Source organism: Chionomys nivalis, chromosome 11 (genome assembly GCF_950005125.1).
Source record: "Chionomys nivalis chromosome 11, mChiNiv1.1, whole genome shotgun sequence".
Classification (NCBI taxonomy): domain Eukaryota; kingdom Metazoa; phylum Chordata; class Mammalia; order Rodentia; family Cricetidae; genus Chionomys; species Chionomys nivalis.
In genome coordinates this window covers 14,835,586-14,856,867 of record NC_080096.1, presented here as the reverse complement: position 1 = coordinate 14,856,867, position 21,282 = coordinate 14,835,586, and the positions used below count along the sequence as shown (strand labels likewise).

At 52.8% G+C, this 21,282-nt stretch overlaps 1 protein-coding gene across 1 annotated transcript in view; it reads left to right on the top strand.

Moving 5' to 3' along the window:
• Window positions 1-3,338: 3,338 nt before the first annotated feature.
• Window positions 3,339-21,282, top strand: part of Ece1 (endothelin converting enzyme 1) — a 99,225-nt gene continuing 81,281 nt past the window's right edge. Inside the window, exon 1 of the mRNA XM_057784044.1 lies at window positions 3,339-3,481. Within this exon, the coding sequence (XP_057640027.1) occupies window positions 3,479-3,481 (3 nt within the window). The 5' untranslated portion in view covers window positions 3,339-3,478. The remainder of the gene's footprint in view (window positions 3,482-21,282) is intronic.

Below are 21,282 nucleotides of genomic sequence, written 5' to 3'. Positions count from 1 at the left end.
TACCCACGGCCGCCACCATCTTCACAGAGGTGGGACCACACCTACTATTGCTGACCCAGTGGTAGCACATTCCAGGAAGTCTACGGTGTGTGTGAGCAACATGTGCTCATGAGACTTGACCTTTTCTCTTTGTTTTGTTTTAAAATACGGTCTCCTGGGCAGGCAGATCTCTGTGAGTCTGAGGTCAGCCTGGTCAACAGAGTGAGTTCCAAGACAGCCAGAGCTCCACAACCAAAAGCACAACACAAAACAAAGGATTCTCATGTAGCTCAGGCTGGCCTAGGCTGACATAACTTAAGCTGCCTTGCATTCCTGCCCATCATGCCTCTACCTCCTGTGTGCTGGGCTCGCAGGCCTGTGCCACCACACCCTCCTCATAACTTATTGTTGGACTGTAAGGGAGAACAAAGGGCACATTGATACCACGGGAGCTGTTATTAACTGAGCACACTCACTTGTGTCCCCAAGCCCTGACGTCACAGAGCAGACCAGAAGCTTCAGTGCCACCTGTCAATCATTCCCTCTTTAAGGCAGAAATAAGCCGGACTGTCAACAGTCTCATTTTGCTTCTTTCTGATCTTTTTTTTTTAGGGTACCACTTTGTCGTCCTGGCTGGTCTGGGATTCACTATGTAGACCAGGCTGACCTCAAACTCACAGAGATCTGCCTGGCCTGCCTCTGCCTCTGTCCCCATGTGCTGAGATGAGAGGCTGTATCCACTACAAACAACGTCTAAACTTTTTTGTAAGTAGAGCAAGATGGCTTCAGGGTTTGTAGCAGTCTGCAAAGTAGCTAGATTGTACGTGAATTCCCAGAGCTTTGGCATGAGCAGAATGAAGCAGGCGGGAATGGCAAAGCCCATTTTATAGAGGAGAAGATTGAGGCTCAGAGAGGAGAGGAGGGAGAACTGTCCAAAGCCATGTACTGACAAGGGCAGAGCTGGGGTAACTGGGTAGGCTTTCCCGTCTCCCTGGATTTAAGACATCTCTCCAGCTGGCACACTGAGACTCCTGGAGGTCACTTGAGGAGGCGCCAAAAAGCTTAAACCAGGCTGGGGCCATAGCATAGTTGTTGAATGCTTGTCTAGCATGCATGAAGTCAACACCACATATGCAGGGCACGGTGGAGAACGCCTGCATCTCTAGACATGGGAGGTGGAGGCGAGAGTATAGGGAGTCCCAGGATGCTCCCACTACGTGCTATACAAGGAGTTTGAGGCTAGCCTGGGTTATAAGAAATGAGAAAAAATAGGTCAGGGGCTGATGGTTTGTATGCATGTGTCCCGCAGAAGGGCTCTGACACCTTAGGCCTGTCCCCACTGAAGCCTGCGCACATGCAGCCCAGCACAGCGTGCACTCAAGCCCATGCATCCTACCTGCTGCTGTCACCATGCATGCCCTGTGACCTCCTCCCTGCACCTGTACCTCCACAGCAAACAATTCAGGGTGACACTAGGTAGAAGGGGCTATGGAGCGCTGTGTCCACCCCTCCAAGCTCCCACAGACACCGTCCAGGAGCTGACAGCCCTGCTTGCATCCAAAGCCTGGGTCTGGCTTTTCATTCCCTGATGTGTCAAGGGGCGCTCAGAGACAAACCCTGGAAGGGGTTTCAGTCAGCTCTTTCTATTCTTCCTTACTAGTATTTGGTTCTTTCTCTTTGCAAATCCACCGCTGATCCCAGCCAATTCAACCCTCCGCCATCCCCAGCCAATTCAACCCTCCCCTCCTCCTTGCCTCCATGTGGATGGTAGCGGAGATTCCCCAGGTCTCCCCTTCCTGCTTCACCAATCACAGCCATCCTTCAGAGACTCATCTCAATTCCTCCAACATAGACATCGCGTCCCTTACACATTAGTTTCTTTTCTTGATACCATACAAATATCATATAAGTGGGGCATGGTGGGAACGCCTGTAACCTCAAGCACTCTAGAGGCAGAGGCAGGGTTGGAATTTCCAAACCAGCCTGGGCTAGGTACTGGGAGATCCATCTCTGTTTGTTTGGTTGGTTGATTTTTCAAGACATGGTTTCTCTATGTAGCCCTGGCTGTCCTGGAACTCGCTCTGTAGACCAGGCGAGTTCTATGATCTCAGAGATCTATCTGCCTCTGCCTCCCGAGTGCTGGGATTAAACTCGGGCACCACCCTGGCACAGTAATTTGTTTTTTTAAATTATGTGCATGTTATGTGCACATGAGAATGCAGGTTTTTGAGGATGCCAGAATACGGCGTTGGACCCTTGCAGTGGAGCTGCAGGCAGTTGTGAGCCGTGTGATACTGCTTCTGGGGCACCAAACCTCCACTCCACCCTTCCCCCACCCTCTATCTGGGCAAGAGCAGTACATGCTCTTAACCACTGAGCCATCTCTCCAGCCCTGAGACCTGTCTTTAAAAAAAAAGTCACAGAGAAAAGTCACACAAACAAAACAAAGCACACATGTTCGCCACAAAGGATACACTGACCTCTCCGTCTCACGGACCGAGTCGTCTACAAAGCTGTGGTAAATCTCTGCCATGTTCCTCAACTGTGTATGGGCACCTACACGTGGAGCGAACGGGATTCACCGTCTACTCTTTCCTAACATAGGCACGAAGCCTCTTTCTACCACACCCACATGCATGCTCAACAGGTCATAAATGCACAGCTCACACAGTACAGGCAGTCTCCTCTTCTTTCCTCCTCTGCACCTGCGCAGCAGGCATGAGGAGAAAGTTTCTCCGCTGGAGGTATAAGTGCCCACGCCTACCGGGCCTTCATTCCATTTCTCTTTGCTTTGCCCCTCTCTCAAGCGCGCGCGCACGTGTACGTGTACACACACACACACACACACACACACACGAGTAACAATCCCCAAATATAGTCCTCTGTCTTTCCACATAAACACACAGGCATGCAGAATCCATCCCTTCCCCCTTTTCTGTCTCCTCCCTCCTTCATTGCACACACACACACACACACACACACACACACACACACACACACACTCGCAGCTGCAGCGATCAGGGTCATACGCCAGTGCAGGCGCCAGGCAAGAGACAAAGGTCGCCCAAACTCTCAGAGCCCCAACTGGGCACAGGTGGGCCTGTCGCCAGCTCCATCTGACCCTAGAAGCGGGTCCCGACGAGGTCTAGTCTAGGCACGCCGAGTTGGAGGACCGGGCGCGCGCCCCTGGACCCACCAGCATCCCGGGCAGCCGGGGGCCCCTACGTTCCGGCACGCCACGGGTTAAGAAGCCCGCGGGGGCAGGGGGAGTTCTGTCTACGCGTCTGATTGGCTGTTGCTCCCCGGGCCCACAGCACCCGCACCTCGGTATTGGTTCGCGGTGGGTCCCGCCCCCTGGCCTGGGCGCCCAAGCCGCGCGCGCCACCCCGGCAGCTAGCCGCGCAGTGCGAGTGGAGAGCGCAGCGCAGCGCCGAACAGCCGAAGCCTGAGCCACAGCGGGAGGCGCAGCCAGAGCCTGGCCGTTCGGAGCCCGCGAGCGATGGTGAGTACGCCCGCAGCCCGCTGCGGGTCGATGAAGCCCCGACGGTCCCGGCAGTAGCACGGTGATGGCATCCTGGCCGGCTCGCGGGGGGCTGGGCGTCCCTTGCAGCTGCGGCCCGCGGCTCGCGTCCCGCCGTTCTTAGGCGTGAAGCCGGGGGGCGTCCGGGCCGCGAGTACCTTGGTTTTGGACTGCTAGTTCCGGCCTTGCGTGGAAGACTTGGGGTGGCGCTTTGGATTTGGGGGGACAGCTGGTGAGATAGGTTTAAGGTATGCGCAAGTCTCTGAGCTTGGTTTGGCGTGGAGACCTTGGGCAGCCAGGCCGGGTCGATTCAAGAGACGTCAGGGTTCGGCTGGCCTTGAGCTCCCATCCCGCTTAGTTCAAGTGGGTTTGGGGTTCGAGAACGTTCTATACATCTTGGGAGACCGGGTACTTTTCTCCTACTGCTGATCCTGCTGTGTGGCGCGTGGGGTAGGGTGGCTCAGAGAGGAGGGCGGACAATCTGAAAGTTCTGCGAGTTATCTGGTGTCTCCAGCATCTCCCAGTAATGAATACTCAGAGGAGGGGCCAAGTACTAGCTCCTTTGGGCAAAAGCACCAGGGTAAAAGGGGTTCTTGAGGAAGGGGATTTCTTTGGGGCTTAAGCCTCAGGAGTGACACCCATCTAATCCAGACCCGGTTGCTTTTGAGAGCTTCGGGTAGGCGAGTTGTCTCTGACGCAGAGCCAAAGCCTCAGGTTGCCTCTCCAGAGCCTGTTACTGTCTCTCCATCACACGCCAGGTGTGCTTCTCTCCCTGTGAACCTCTCATTGCCTCCTCTTTGGCCTGTGCACTGGATCCAAGACACCCTGTCTGACCTGATTTTCGTCTGGGCTCTCTGTGGTTGGTCCCAGAGACTTGCCTACTCCTATGATATCACTTTCAAGTCTTAGGGGTTCAGTGAGGAATGGAGGGTACCATGGAGAGAGCGGAAAAGGCTGCAGTGACAGCTCCAGGATCAGCTGTCCCGCCCTTAGGTCCCCCAAACCCCCACTGATAGGAACGTAAGTTCCCCTTAGACACCGCTTTCCTCTGTTCTCTGAGCCTCCTCTCTTACCCACTGGCATCTTTCCCACGAGACATCACTTGTCCCTCTAGAGACTGATGACTGAATTCGACCCCCAAGTGCCCAGAGAGCCATCCTCTTGGACCTGACTTACCTCCCCATTAAGAATCACCCAGGAATGTGTTGCTTGGACAGTTTCATGGCTGGGGAATGCGTCACCTGTGGACCAGCTCTTGATTTAAAACCCGAGGATGTGAGACAGCAATAAAAGAGGGACCGACTCCGAAGTCACACGTCCTCCTCTGTACCCACCCCGACCTGAGCTGCTCACAAAGAGGTTTTTCCTCCTGAGCAAGCACCAGGAAATCTGGTGTCTTGGTGCCTACCTCTCATCCCAGTGTTTGGGAGGTAGCGGCAAGCAGGTCATGAGTTCAAGGGCAGCCTGAGCGCAAACAAACCAACTAACAGCCCACTATGCCTTGGTGGCATTTTTTTATAATTTGATTTTATTTGTATGAGTGCTTGGCTTCCATGTATGTGAGTGTACCTCATGCATGCCTAGTGCTTAGCGAGACCAGAAAAGAGTGTCGGATCTCCTGGACCCGGAGTAGTAGTTATGAGCCACATGTAGGGGCTTGAAACTGACCCCTGGGGGTCCTCTGCGAGAGCAACTGCTCTTAGCTGACTAGGCCATCTCCGGCTGACACCTGAAAAGCTTGCTAGCCCATCAGAAAGACCTTAGACTTTGTCTCCAAACAGATTTGGGCTCTCGTCCCTTCTTCACACCCCCACGGGGGCTTTGGTCGGGCTTATTATAATCCCATCCTGCTCTATCATCAGTGAGATGGTTGATGTTCCTATCTCCTGGGACAGTGTGGGGACCAGGCTGAGATAATCCCAAGTGAGAGTGTCTGGGATACCATTTACTTTCTTTTACAACCTTGAGCTCCGATTAGGAAGTTCTGCTAACCATCCACCCTATTTACTGGTCTGGAAGAGCCATTGATATTTGTCATGTGTAGGAAAGATGACAGGGATTCTTAAAGAAGGGGAATGTCCTGCTTCTTGTTTAACAGAGGCTTACAGGATGCTTGCTCTGTGCCAGACCTTCTACAAGGGGGAAAAGGTGACATAAACCATGTGTTGACGTGGCTTCTACCCATCCCTAAATGTCCTCAGGCCAGGTGTCATGTCCTTCGGGGAGGTGGCTGTGTCACAGCCAGCAAGTGTTCCCTTCTGGCTGGAGAGGTGGGAGAGTCATCAAGCTGATGTGATCCAAAGAGGAACTCTTGTTCCAGTTAAGGGGAACCTGTGTGATAGCGGGCCTGAGGTGTGAGGACACAGAATACTCAGGACCGGACCAGAGTAGGGCTGTTTACCGCTCAGGTATGTGGGAGCAGCTGAGAGGGGACAAGGCAGGCTTGGGAAACAGTGGGGACCGAGAGCAGAGGCCTTGACTGCCACCAGGGGAGGGGGGCGGGAGCCCACTATAGTCCGCTGACGCCCAGTGTTGATGCGCCATGAGTGGGTGGGGTGAGGACTGGCGTCAGGCCTCCTTGGGTTCCCCTGAAGCTGGTTTCTTTTGCCATCCTTCCCAAGAGGGGCTTGGATTCAGGGCTACTTCACTCTGGTCTTCAATCCAGCTTCCCACCCCTGCGGCAGAGCACCCCCAGGTTCTAATGGGGTTCCTTTGCCCTGTGCAGGCTGCTTCCTGTGGTTGGCTCTGGGTCTCCTGGTACTCCCAGCTCTCCACCCAGGTCCCTAACCTCTTGGCAGAGAATCAGCACTGTTCTTAATGGCCTCCTGTCGAAAGCCCCCACCCCCACCCCTCACCAGCCCTCAGCGCAAGCTATAGGGATGAGAACTCCCAAGAGGCTTTTTATATCTCCTACCTCCAGATGTCCTCAAACCACCCGGCGGCAGGGATGGGAAGGAGGTGATCCAGCGGCACAGCTAGCGGGATGTTAAAGGCATGAGCCCGCCAGGTCTAGGAGGGCTAAGCAGGCAGAGGGGTGGAAGGGAAGGAGTCAACCCCCAACTCCCACACAGTTCCCGTGGTGTCTTACATTCCACACAGTGGGGAGGGCAACTGAGTAGGGGCTGCTGTTGAGTAGAGGGAGGTCTTCACTGAACAGAGGTTGAACTGAAGACAAGATCCAGGACCCAAATTTGAATCCTGATGTCCCATCCGATTGCTGTGTGACCTTAGGGCAGGCGTCCTCCCTCTCTGTGCTCCTTTTCCTGCCACGCGGGACAGATGTACTCTGCTTTTGAGGACGTCGCTGTGAGGATACCGACATGGAAACATGGAGAAATTATTAAAAACACAAGGGACAGTGTTATTGTTTGAAGCTAGGAGGCAGGGGGTTCCGAGAGTAGGGTGGTGGCCACCTTGCCCTGGGCAGCAGGCCTGGCCTCGAGACTGGGTTACGCTAGGTTATTCACTTGTGCTTAGCTAAATAGCCAAGCAGTGGTGGCTGCTCATGTGTCTTTGCATTGCCTCAGTGTTTGATAAAGAAGGATGCTGTTGCCTTCTGGGAAGGAATGAGCCCAGTTTCTAAGATCGATTTACAGAGACTTCCATCCTGTCAGGAGTAGGGGGCGTGGAGAGCAGAGGTGGCTACAAGGAGGGGAGCCATCCGCAGATGGGTGGTTTTGGCGTGTCTGTGCTGTCATGTCCACTTGCAGTAATTGTGTGCACCTGGCTGTGCATCACCGGTTCATGCATCCACCAAGTCAGCCCGGGACTGTGGTCAGTGTGGCTAAGATTGACATATGTCTGCCACAGTCGGGCAGGCAAGCCTATGGGCAGGAAATGACAAGCTCAGTTCCTGTTGCTATGGAGACGTGGAGGCGGGAGGGGATGGGGATGGGGCACCTGGCCTGGGGACCGTGACATTCTTCAGGCTACAGCCCGAAGAAAGAATGAATGAGTGGAGCCGGGCTTCACGGTGCAAGCCTGTAATCCCAACCTTGAAGAGACAGAGGCAAGAGGGTTGTCAGAGTTTGAGGCCAACGGAGGGCTGCGTAGCGAAACTCGAAACTCAGTCTCCATCACCACAGAAGCGCGAGTGAGTCAGAAGGGGCTTCAGGCAGTGGGGATGCATATGCAAGATGAGGGAGGCAGCTGGCCCCTGCTCGCTCACGAGGGGTGCTGGGGACATCTGGCAGGCGGCCAGAGCCGGTGCACTTGGGGAGAGCTGTGGAGGGATTTGGTCTTGATTCTAAGGCCTGTGGGGAGCCACTCAGGAGTTTCAAGCTAGGGCTCCCCCCATGTCCCCCCAGGCCCTTCATGCTTTCAGCTTTTCTTCAACCCTAGGGATGAGGCTTCCTAGGCCTGGGGTTGTGAGAGCAGATGCCCAGAGTTCCCTTCGGGAGCTGAAGTCTTGACCAGGGAGCAAAGGGCATTGACCCCTAACTGCTACTTGTTTAACCTTCCTGAGAAAGCTCCTGGGGATGGGGGGACCGGACCCCTGGGCAACAGGCAGAGGTACTGGGGGCTGCTGGGACTGGGTGCTGGCCAGGCTGAAAGGCTGGTGGCCTGGTTCCTTGGACAGGATCACCTTTGCTCGCCATTCTTGGGTCCCACTGCTGAGGAGAGGCAGAGCCTGGCCTGGCACACAGTCCAGACCTCCCATCTCCCTGGCTTCTGTGACAGTCACTCTCTGCCTGGCACTGCCCAGGACTCCTGACTGGCTGTATCCTGGGATTTCGGACCACATGCTCCTGTGTGTAGATGACACAGCCCCTGGCCCAGAAGCGGTCTCTCCAAGCCCACCTCCTGGCCTGCTCCTTTGCCTTCTTGGCTGGGATGCAAGGGCGGGTGTGGGCGGCAGCCAGGAGGACTCGGGTTACAGTGTAAACACATCATGTCAATATTTACTTCTGCCTGGAGCCAGAACCTCCCCCTCCCATCTGCTGCCTCTGCAGGTGCTCCAGGAGAACCAAGGCCAAGTAGAGACCCCCCAAAAAGACACTCTCCCTTCCCAGGCCTTAGTTTCCCCGCCTGCACAACGACACGGCTGGAATTGTCAACAGCCATTTTCAGGCTCCTCCGGTAGAGTACTAAGCATAGCGAGCCCAGCCTTGATCATGTGTGGGCCTGGTTTGCACCTAACCTTACCATTTCCCTGTCGGGGATGGTGGACAGTTTCACATGACCCTTGAACTCCGACTTTGGGCCCTGAGGAAGGGGGTCCCACGGCCCCCGTTTTGGATGGTCAGTGAGAGAATACTCAGCAGAGCTGGCACAGGAAGGGACAGGAGAAACGGTCGTGGCAGCCCTTTTATTCCAAAGAAATGTTTTGTGATTCTCTGAATCCAGACTCTGGTTTGCGTCACTTGGAAACTGCAGCCGAGGGTGGGGACTCTAACCTCATGGCCTCCCGGTGCTCTGAGGTCAGGACTTGAGTCGGACCCCCCAGTCAGACGGTGGAGCTCCTGATGTGTGGGCTGAGGTCCAGGAGCAGAGGTTGCAGGCAGCTCATGGGGAGGGAGGGAGGACTAATTTCCTAAGCAGTTGTTTTGTAGAAGTGAGTCCATTGAGCATGTGAGTAGGCCAGTCCCCTCCACCCTGAGAAGAGGGACCGCAGGTGGCAGGCTTGAGGGTGAACAGCCCACGAAGGCAAAGCAGGGCCCTGGGGACTGAGTCTCGGGAGTTAGTCTTGGAGACTAGGAAACCCAGGATCTAATCTGGTTCCATCACTTTTTTTTTTAATTGCTTAGTTAATTAATTGAGATACGGTCTCATGTAGCCCAGGCTGGCCTGGATCATTCTGTATAGCCTGGCTCACTCCGTGTAGCTGAAGGGGACCTTGAACCTCTGCTGCTACCTCATGAGTGCTGGGGTTACAGGTACAATCACACCAGGTTTACCCCGTGATGGGGATTGAACCCAGGGCCTCATGCACGCTAGGCAAGCGCTTTACCCATTGGGCTATGCCTGCACCCCTTTCCACTGTGTCACTTTCTGCTCTGTGTCTTCCCTCTGAGCTTGGTTTCCTCTCCAGTGTGAACCTGCTGGGACGTTTTGGTTCAGTAGTTGCCCAAGTTAGAACACATCTTGTTTCAGGATCTGTGTTGAGGCGTCCAGGGGCTCCACAAAGCCCAGCTCAGTGTTGGGGAGTTTAGGGATTCCTTGACGCTCTGCTCAGTGCTGGGAAGTCCTGGGGCTCCACAGAGCTCAGCTGCTGTCACTGTTACTGCCCGACTGTGATACGGTGACGCTAGTGCACAGAGATCAGGCACTACCATAAGTATTGGCAGTGTCCCCAGGGCACACGCGTCCTACCCCGCCTGCTTTTGCCAGTGTGGTCTCTGTTTAACATTTGGACCAAAATGGATGACATTCTACAGCCCCCATAGGCGGGTGACATTGTACAGTTCCAGGATCTGCTCTTTGTTAAGCTGAGTTGTGTCCTGTTGAGTAGATAAACTTGTGACTGACATTTGGGTTGCTCTCAGTTTGGGGCCAGTGTGACATTCTTGTTTATGTCCATACATGTCTGACTTATGTAGCTGCCCCACCACCCTCTGACGTAGGTGTTTCATTTCGGAGCCTGCCACTACCCTCCCTGTCACAGCTAGTGCTTGGTCTAGAACACGCTTCCAGGGCCTGATGGTCTCATCCCTTGGCCCCTCCTCCATAGCCCTGCCCCTGCCCTCGGGACCTGGCAAACCCTGAACTGCATTCTGCCAGCCCTGGATTCCTCAGGTTAAAGAAGAGGTTCCCCTGGCCCTCGAGCATGTCCTGCCACTGATTGGCTATATGGCTTAGGCTTGTACCTTCCACTCCTCCACCCTGAGCACGCCCCCCCTCGCCCCCCCGCAAAGCATCTTGTGGATTGAAGATCCCCATCACTAGCTTCTGGTGGTCTCCTTGTTTGGGGACCACTTGCTCCATCAATAGGGTTTTTCTGGGGCTGGAGAGATGGCTCAGAGGTTAAGAGCATTGCCTGTTCTTCCAAAGGTCCTGAGTTCAATTCCCAGCAACCACATGGTGGCTCACAACCATCTGTAATGGGGTCTGGTCCCTCTTCTGGCCTGCAGGCATACACACAGACAGAATATTGTATACATAATAAATAAATAAATATTAAAAAAAAGAAAAAACCAAAAATTAAAAAAAAATAGGGTTTTTCTGCCTCCAGGGTTGGATCAAGATAATCCCTTAGCCCCAGCTACCCTTTCCCTCTACAAAAGGCCCTGGGAGAGAAGGTGGCTCTCCTCTCTTGATTCCCCTCCCTGATAGCTTCCTTCTGAGTCTGCCCCACCCTAGGTGGTTTAGAAGAGACAGCCTTGGCATCAGGCCAGCCTGGACGTGTGCTTTTTATCACACGCCAAGGCTCTGGCCTTGGGCAATTCACTCCGTCTTCACCTACGGATCGTAAAAGACAAATGAGGTCCCAACTCATCCAAAGGACAAAAATCTCTGTGGTCATCAAACCCCAGCCTGCAAGGAGCTCAGGTCCAGTGGAGAAAAATCTGGCACCACATGCAAGCCCGCCTGCCAGAGGCATCATTTCAGAGAGCAGCAAGAAAGCAAAGCTGGGGGACACGGGAGAAGGTTGGGGAGAGGGCAGCACGGTAAAGATGTAGAGGAGGAATTTGGGGCAGAAAGAACAGGAAGTACAGAGAGCACAGTATAGAACCATAGGACTTGCCATGCTAAGGTGGAAGATGGCTGGCATGGCTGAGCAGAAGCATCATGGAAAGGTGTCAGAGGAGGTGGATGGGACCGGGGCTAGTCATGAGAGCCACATTTGGAGGGGAAGTGAATTGGCATCTCATTCCCAGAGTGATGTCAAGTCCCTGGAGGTCTTCGATGCGGCAACTCCTTTGGGTTTGTTTTAGAAAGGTATTGGCTGTTATGTGCGGGATAGACTGAAGGGGGCAGGAGCGAGGCAAAGAGAGGCTGTGTCCAGCAGGAGATGCACCCTGGCCTAAGGGTGTGGCTGTGCTTGTGTCTCCAGAGGCTAGGTTTTAGTTACTTTAGGGATGCAGAGGGTTAGAGGATGGTAGTGCAAAATGCATCCAGACCACCATTCCTGGTAGGAAGGTTCGGTGGTCGTTATTCTCCAGCTAGACAGACTCATCTTTCACACACGCTTGAACTGAGCCTTGCCATTCTCCCAAGTGAGCCAGTTCTCACCACCAGGCTCCCAGAAACCCAGAGAGCCTGAGCTTGCTTCCCCTGAGAATGAGGGCATGGGTGGCCATGGTTACAAGGACAGCCCTATGCCCTCGGCTATAGCCCTGTTCCGGGCATTCCTGTGGCTTTGTGGTTCCCGGGTGGTGTTTCTTTTTCCTCGAGTGTCTAGGTGGTCAGTGGACTTCTTCCTGGACTTCCAGGAACAATGAACAGGGTGGGGAGACATAAGAGGGTAAGAGCGTTCACGGAATTCTCTGGAAGTGGGATGTAGGCGTCCTCCAGACTGACTTCCTCTTGGGGAGGCAAAGAATAGAAAGAGGGCTGGGGAAACAGCTCAGTGGATAAGAATGCTTGCTGCCCAAGGCATGAGGGCCTGAATTCAGTCTCCAGTACCACGTAAAAAGATGGGCGTGGCCCCACACTCATTTGGGGTTTTTTTTGCTTGTTTGTTTGTTTTGTTGTTGTTTTTCGAGACAGGGTTTCTCTGTACCTTTGGGGCCTGTCCTAGAACTAACTCTTGTAGACCAGGCTGGCCTCGAACTCACAGAGATCCGCCTGCCTCTGCCTCCCGAGTGCTGGGATTAAAGGTGTGCACCACCACCGCCTGGCTCCCTACACTCGTCTATAACCCCAGTGCTGTGAGGGTCAGAGATGAGGATCACGGGCTTGCTGGCTGTCAGCACAGCTCCAGGTCCAGTGGGAGATCCTGCCTCAAGGGACTAATGTGAAGCGTGATGGAGTGGGATACCTGATGTCCTCCTTTGACCTCCACACCATACATTGGGAGCTTGTACCTTCAAACACATATATGTTCACATACCACACACACATCAACATCACACTCACGGGCACCAAAAATTTAAAAACAAAGCAAGGCAAAAAAAGGTTCATAAAGGACAAGAGTCCTGCCCAGGCCACACAGCAAATTCAGTACTGTGTCTTAGAACCTGATCTAGGGTCTTGATCCTGTGTTCTTTCTGTTCCGAATGTGACTTCTGGAGCCAACAGGCATGGCTTCTGGTTCACTTCTGTTTCTGAGTCCCAGCTGGGTCCTTAGGTGAACAACCATCTCTGGGCCTTGGTCTTCTCTGACATAGGATGGCTAACACCTCCGCTGTGTGGCATGGCTGAGGAGAGATGTCAAGTTCCCAGGCCTGTAGGCGGTTCACATGGGAGAGTCTTTAGTAATGGGGGCTGTTGCTGCTGTGATGTTTCTGTCACGATGGTTGTGTGGACTCCGTGCTCCACCTGCTGTGGGAACAAAGTCACAGTAGGTCTTCTGAAGTCTCCAGCACAGCTCTGGGATGAGCAGATTCAGACCCCCAGGAAAAGGAATCCAGAACTCCAGACCCTAGCAGATCCAGGGGCTGCCTTGGAGGGAGGAATGGGGATCAGCATAGCTGCATTTAGAAGGGGGAGGAAGGGGACTTACAAGGCAGAAAATGGTGGAACTCTGACAGAACTAACATCTGCTGAGTGCCAGGCATGAGGTTTCTGGGCTCATCAGGAAGTGAGAGGCCTGTGGGAGAGCTAGACAAGCCAGCAGGGAAGTTGTTGGATGGTATTGTGTGGGTGTGTGGACAGCTTTGAAGGACCAGAGGAACGGGCAGCTAACTGGGCCCAGGAATCTGATGTTTGAACTGGCTCCTGGAGTCTACCAGTCAGGCAAAGCCAGGAGTGGCAAAGCCAGAACATGGACAGCCTGGCTCCAGACTCCACCCACATGGCATGCCAACTAGATGTGACTTGTGTCCTGGTGGCTCCAGAGAGCCTCGGACAGCTCACCAGTTGCGTTCTCTTTCACCCTCTGCCTCTGTTCTCTGCAGACTCTGCCTTTGAGGATGCTTAGGACTTGGGGAGTCCCCAGGACACACTGATTCCATCCCTGGAGCTGGCAACAGAGGAGTGGTTTCTGTTCTGTTTTGCAGGGACCCTCTGCCCTACGCCCAGCACCTCCTCTGCTCATAGCAACAAGGCCATTAGCTGCCCTCAGACACAGGGGAGGTGGCTCTTAACTGATGAGCCCAGGGTTCAACATTACAGGCCGAAGCAAGTGGAAGGACTGGAACCTGCCCCTGGACAGGTCCAACTCTGAGACTCGGGCCATGCTTTTAAGCTTCTAGGAACAACCTGGGATGTAATGGGCCCTACACCTTCCTGGTGACGCTGTTGTCAGCTATGCCAGGTTTCTCAGGTTCTGAGCCAAGAGGGATAGTGGCTGCCAGGGCATCTTTACTTTCTTTCCAGAGATCCTGACTCATTAGGTTTTGAGTGGGGTTCCGAAACCTGCAGTTCAGCAAACTTCCTGACTCTCACCTTGGGGAATGACAGGTCTCTCTTGGGAAATTCCAACAGTGCTCATGACCCAACACTGTCCCCCAGTGTTCTGTTTTATCATTTCCACCATCAGAATATCACTCGGTTGGGGAAATTGATGCAAAGAATTCAGGGAGTCTTGAGAGAGATTTCTAACAGTCATGAAGACCTTGGGAATCTTCAGTCAAATGGGGAAATGGTGGCTGGGAGAGTTTGGGCAATTTTTCCAAAGCCAGCTAGAGTGCTGTAGTACTTATTCCTGACTGTCAGCCTGATGAGATGCAGACTCATCTAGCAGGCAAGCCTCTAGACACGCTGTCAGAGAGTTTCTACATTGGGTTAATTGGGGTTGAGAATAGCTGACCTGAATGTGGACAGCGCCACCCCATGGCCTGGAGGTCGCAGGCTGAATTATAAAGAGAAGAGAAGCTGAGCAGGTCTTCCTGACCCCAATACAGTGTGACTTGCTGCCACTGGCCCCTGACTCTTGCTTTCCTGCTAGGAGAGAGAGAGAGAGAGTGTGTGTGTGTGTGTGTGTGTATGTGTGTGTGTGCGCGCGCGCGCGCGCGCGCGAGTATGCAGATCTCACAGAAGCCAGAGATGTTGATTCACCCTGGAGCTGGAGTTACATGTGATTGGCTGCTGCCTTGCTGCCTGACATGAGGTCTGGGAGCAGAACCCGGGTCCTTGCGAGAGCAGTGCATTCTTAACCACCGAGCCATCTCAGCTCCTGTATCCCACCTTAAACTGTAAGCCCCCACTTATGTTGCTTTTTGTCCAGTACATCATCAAGAAATGTACCTACTTTAGTGTCTGAGCTGAGATTAAACCTGTAGTAGAGACAGGATCTCCTTTTCAGTCTGCAGTAGAGTTAAGAACTAAGAGCCGGCTGCTCTGCTTCTCTGATCTTTCAGCATTCACCCCGATATCTGACTCCTGGTTTTTATTGTTGAGACCAGTGGTGACAGTGAAGGACAGGCAAAGTTGGCGGGTAAAGGCGCTTGACACCAAACCTGACAGTTTGAGTTCTGTCCTGGGGATGCACGTGGTGGAAGAAGAGAAATGACTCCGACGCGGTGTGTTCTGAGCTCCACGCATGCACACGCGCACACAAATAAATAGATACATGAACAGTCATGGTGCCTGCCAGTATGTGCTAGCCTTAGGCTGACTACTAAAGAGCAGTGTGTGCTGTAATCGTAGTACCCAAGGAACCATCCCGCCCTCAGGCAGAAGGGTTGTTCCCTGAGGGGAGACACCTGTTTGGAGGACTTGGATTGGCCTGCCTGCAAGCATACATGGAAGGAATGTTGTATACATAATAAATAAATAAATATTTTTTTAAAAAAAAGATGGCTCACATAGGCTCTGGGCCAAGAGAAGATTTGTGTGTAAAAGCCCTAAGGTAAGTGACCTATATAGTATTGTTCCATAGAGCTGGAATCAGTAGCAAAGGTCAGATCTAAGATGAGGAAAGGAGGTGGCCAGGAGTTGGGCCCTATACAGCCGTTTAAGCCAGGTAAGAGCTTTGAACTTAGTCCCCAAAGCAGTGAATGCAGAACCATAAGGCTGTGTAGACATTCAAGTCACACTTTTATTTCTTCAATACCAAAGGTCGCATTTAAACCCTGAAAGAAAGAGGTGAAAATCGGTGGCTGGCAGAGTGGAGACTTGCCTTGAATTGGAAGGGTTGCCATCTGGGTAATGACAGGATCCCTCTCGTCTTCTGTCATGCCTGGGACTGGTGGAGCAATGGAGTTGGCAGGGCATTGCGATTGACGGAGGCAGGGTGAGATCCAGCCCATTGCTTTGACAGGTGACAGTCCAGGATCTAAAAGGGTTGCGTGAGTGACTGATGCCACAGCTGAAGCAGCAGAGCCCAGATGCTAGGGGGAAGACAGCCCCCCTGCCCAGGCCTTCCAACCAGACCCTGACTGGGATCCACATTGCTGGCAGCTGTTCTTTGGAGTCCTCCAAGCCTCTGGTGGCTCCCCGCCACTCCCCCATCCCTGCAGAGCCTGGGACTTCAAGGCAGGGAGTGCTGTGAGGGCAGAATGCCTTCTGTCTTTGAAGCAGCTAATGGGGGAGGGGCAGCACTCTGACCTCCACATTCTTTCCCTGTGACCTCTCTGACCCTGGAGTGACCCAGGCCCTTGGGACCAGGGAGGTTCACAAGGACCAGCGATGCTGCGAGATCCACAGTGTCCAAAAAGCACTGCGGATGGGGAGGGGTCCCAGGGGTCGGCCATGATGTCTCTGCCACAGAAAGGAGCTGCAGGACCAAAGTCTGGTCCCTCTTCTGACTCTCCTGAGCTGGAAGCTCTGGCAGACACTTCTGTGTTTTTCCTTGGTTGGTCCTCTTTGGCCAGTGTTATCTCTAAGGGCTTAGTTACCAGAATGTTCAACTGGGAACCTGCCTCCACCTCCTTCCTTTGGGGTATTCGTTCCTTCCTGGGGGCCACAGTGCGGAATCCCCTGCATCAGCTCTCTCTGGGGTTCCCCTTCTTCTCACCTGGTGTTGAGCTGCTGTCCCTCCGCCACCGGCGTTGTCCCTGTCCCTGGATCCAGTTCCCATGCTCTGGGGCCCAGGTCTTCTGCCGCCACCTCCCCTCCCTCAGTCTCCCAGGGTTCTGTATTCTGAATCAGCCTAATGCTTAATAGGTGCTCAGAAAATGTAACCCCCCAGTCTCTTCTGATCCCCCACCCCCAAGACTCCCCAGCCTCTCCCACGTGAGTACTCTGTTCAGGGAGCTAGGCATGGCGACTCACTTGGAAAGTAGCTATTGCTGGCTGAGGACTTGGGGTAGAAGAAGATGAGGGAGGCTGAGGAACAGGAAGAACACTGAAGGGTCCAGGCCCAGTGGCCTCTAGCTTCAGGTCCCCATGCCCTGTGGGCCAGGGGGGAGGCAAGTTTAAGTGGGTCAGGATGCAGCTCTCTTATGGGATCATTGATTGCATCAGGGCATAGGATAGCGAGTTTCCAAAGAGGGTGGACAGTGACAGACCCCTGATGGCTCCTGAAGCCAAGGTGTCCTTAAACCTCACCTGGCACCTGAGGACAGAAGCCAGGACCCTTAATGCCACTTATTTTTACTGCCTCACTGCCTTGTTCCCATTCTCCAGGGAGCAGGAGGTGAAAGCATGATTTATTAAGCATTAACATGGAGCCAAGCCCCAGGCTAAGTGGCAAATACATTGGCTTGTTTCACACAGAGTCAACCCAAAGGGACGGGTCCTACCCCTCCTCCCCTGCACACCAAAGGCCTTGCCATAATTCTTGGGATGGTTCTGAACTCCTGAGCTCAAGTAATTCTCCTGCCTCAGCCTCCTGAGTAACTGGGACTCTCTGATTTATGTCCCATTGTTTTACACGGGGAGACTGGAGCCTAGGGGATGCGGGAACATGTCCAGGGCCCGTCACCGAGAGGTGCCAGCATTCTCAGTGGGCGCTCTGACAGTCCTGGGAAGCATCTCCACTGGTGTTTTGTTTGGATTCAGGAAGGCCGCTGCTGGAAGACTGCCCGGAGCCAACGGGGGTTGCTGTGAAGGGGTGCAGGCGGGTGCAGGCGGGTGTAGGCAGGTTCAGAGCTGAACGAGGACGCAGCCCAGTCTGTCCTAGAGCACTCACGCCCTTCCACGGTGACTGGTACTTTTGTCCCCAGGAGGAGATGGAACTTCCCAGGGGTTGCAGCGTATGTCCTGGCTCTATGCTTGCATTCAGGAAGGGGCAAATGGAGGGAAGGAGCCCTGGCAGGACTGTGCCATGTGCAGGTGGACAGTCTAGGGCTAACTCATATTCACATGGTCACCAGGGAGATAGATATTGCTAAGGGTTCAGTGTTAGCTAATGGCAAACATACAAAATTGCCCTTGGCCATCCAACCTGGTTTCTAACTACTGCTCTATCACTTTTTGAAAAAATAAATAAAAGATTTATTATTTTGTGTGCGAGTGTTTTGCCTGCATACATATTTATGTATACCATGTGTGCCTGGTGCCCATAGGAGGTCAGAAAAGGACACCAGCTCCCCTAGGATTACAGTCACAAAAATCACAAATGAAATAAATTTTTTTAAAATATTTATTTATTATGTATACAATATTCTGTCTACATGTATGTCTGCAGGCCAGAAGAGGGCACCAGACTTCATTACAGATGGTTGTGAGCCACCATGTTGTTGCTGGGAATTGAACTCAGGACCTTTGGAAGAGCAGGCAATGCTCTTAACCTTTGAGCCATCTCTCCAGCCCCCATGAAATAAAATTTTTAAGTTTATTTTTAACTTTATTTTATGTTTATTGGTGTTTTGCTTGCATGTCTGTGTGAGGATGCCAGAGCCCCTGGAACTGGAGTTACAGACAGTTGTGAGCTGACATGTCGGTGCTGGAAACTGAACCTGGATCCTCTGGAAGAGCAGTTGGAGCTTTTAATCACCGAGTCATCTCTCCAACCCCAAATAAAGTAATTTTTAAAGTCTTTTAAAAAGCAGTAGACAGGGAACTGTAGAATCGGTTCAGTGGTTAAGAGCACTGGTTGCTCTTGCAGAAGACCCGAGTTCAAGTCGCAGCAACCACATGGTGGCTCACAACCATCTGTAATGAGACCTGGTGCCCTCTTCTGGCCCGCAGGCATACACGCAGGCAGAACACTACATGATAAATAAATCTTGAAAGAAAGGAAAGGAAGGAAGGAAGGACGGAAGGAAGGAAAGCAAGCAGAATCCCAAACACAACACCTCTGCACATGTCTGCGGAGGTCTTAGGCCCTCCACCAAGGAGCCTGCAAATCAAGGTGGGCTCTTCTTTCTTTGGTGCCTGTGTCTCTCATCCTGTCTCCAGCTGTCCGTGAGTCAGCCACAGAACTCTCCCAGGAAAGTCCAGAGGAATTTTTCTTCTCAGTCAGTTCTAATGGAGCAGTGTGGGCAACACCCAGTGACACATGGGAAACTGGGTAAGGAGAGGCAAGGCAGCACCCTCTCTCTGCTTGGCTGCACTTTCCTTTCTGTCTTCCTGGGGCCCAGAGCCATCTCAGCCCCCAGCTAGGTAGAAGAAGGATCTAGTGACCCCGAGGCTCCCCAGCCTGGCTTGCTCTGCCTTGACCCAATGAGTCATTTTTCTAATGAGGAGATGTTTCACTTCATGTAGGAGGAGGGAGGGAGAAGGGTTGGGTAGGGACAGTCCCCTTTGGTCCCCTTCAAACTCAGTTCTCAGCTCTGAGGAACAAACACTTCAGCCATGTACGGAAGAATAGGGTCAGTGTTCTCTGTGGAGCAGCCAGAACTGATTACGGCAGTGGCTCCCAGCTCTGAGAGCACCCAAGTCACCCCTACAGCACTGGGTGGGCTGAGTAGGTAGAGGGTCCCCTTGGTCCCCCACGGATGGTCTCTGTCTTGTGACCTGGCTGTGACTGATAGACCTTTTCCCCTTTCTTGTGCCCACCTCAGGATTTAGCCTAGGGCCATATAGATCCATCCCCTCAAATCCTCTTAAACCTGAATGAGCTTAGAAGGCCCACAGTGGGCGTAGAGTACCCCTGAACATGCCCCCCTATCCTCTCCTCCTCAGTCCTGGTCCTTCCATACTGCCCCTCTCACCCACTGACTGGCCGTAGTCATTGTAGGGCTTTAGGAATCTGGCTTTAGTGAGGGGGACAAGCAAGATGGCCAGCAGGGCAAGCAAGGATGGTTGTTTTAGGTTCTCCAGTGACAAACTCTGAGCCTGGGTCCAGTCCAGTGCCCGTACGCTGTTCCAGGTGCTTCCTAGGTAACTTGAAATACGCCTTTTTTTTTTTTTTTTTTTTTTTTTTTTTTTTTTTTTTTTTTTTTTTTTATTTTCAAGACAGGGTTTCTCCGTAGTTTTTGGTTCCTGTCCTGGAACTAGCTCTTGTAGACCAGGCTGGCCTCGAACTCACAGAGATCCGCCTGCCTCTGCCTCCCGAGTGCTGGAATTAAAGGCATGTGCCACCACTGCCCGGCTTTTTTTTTTTTTTTTTTGAGAAATACACCATTTTATTCGAGACTCCCTTTTCTTGTCTGTAAGGCACCAGTCCCAGCTGTGAAAACATCTGCACAGCAGCTATTTCCTCTGAGTCTGCACTCGAAGGCCATCTCAGAGAGTCGTTCTCTTCCTTGGCCCTCACCTCACAGCCTCTGTCCCCTTCATGGTGTGTGTGTGTGTGTGTGTGTGTGTGTGTGTTTGTGTGAGACCAAGAACGAAACCCAGGCGCTCATGCATGCTAATAAGTACCGTTGAGCTCCAGTTCTCTTTTACTTGGATTCTGAGCCAGGGTCTCACCAAGTTGCTTAGTCTGGCCCTGTACTCGCTCTGTTGTTCAGGCAGCCCTCACAGTCACCATACTCCTGGCATGAGAGGACTGTGCTGCAGCCTGGCTCCCTTCACTGTTAGTTGCTCTTCTTGGCATTTGCCAAAACTGGTTGTATTTTCTGTCTTACTCGTTCTGCCTCCGCCTCCTAGCATGGACGTTCCGTGAAGGCAAGGGCTGTATTTGCTGTGTCCCCTGCTAAACCCACCCAGCACAGTGCTAACACATAGTTGGCATACAAGTATTTGCAAAAGCAATAACTAGGGGACCAGCAAGATGGCTCAGCAGGCAAAGGCGCATGTCCACAAGCCTGACAGCCTGAGTTCTGTCCTCGGAACCCTCTGTGGAAGGAGAGACCCGACTCTTGGCAACTAACTGTCCTCCAGCCTCCATGTAGACACCATGGCGTGTGCACAGGTATATCTAGTCAGTAAATAAATAAAAGAATGAAATGAAATGGCGCACACCTTTAATCCCAGCACTCGGGAGGCAGAGGCAGGCAGATCTCTGTGAGTTCGAGACCAGCCTGGTCTACAAGAGCTAGTTCCAGGACAGGCTCCAAAACCACAGAGAAACCCTGTCTCAAAAAAACCAAAAAAAAAGAATGAAATGAGTCAGCCAGGCAGTACGCCTTTAATCCCAGCACTCGGGAGGCAGAGGCAGGCAGATCTCTGTGAGTTCGAGGCCAGTCTGATCTACAAGAGCTAGTTCCAGGACAGGCACCAAAAGCTACAGAGAAACCCTGTCTCGAAAATAAAAATGAAAAAAAAAAAAAAGAAATGAATCAGTGGAGGCTGGAGCGAACACTTGTTGCTCTTGCAGAGGACTGGAGTTCGATTCCCACATCCAACACAGTAGCTCACAACCACCTGTGACTCTATCCCAGGGAATATGATGCGCTCTTGTCTGCAAGAGCATCCTCACACACGTCTGTGTAAATAAAAAGAAAAAGTAATCATTAGGGGTCTTGCAG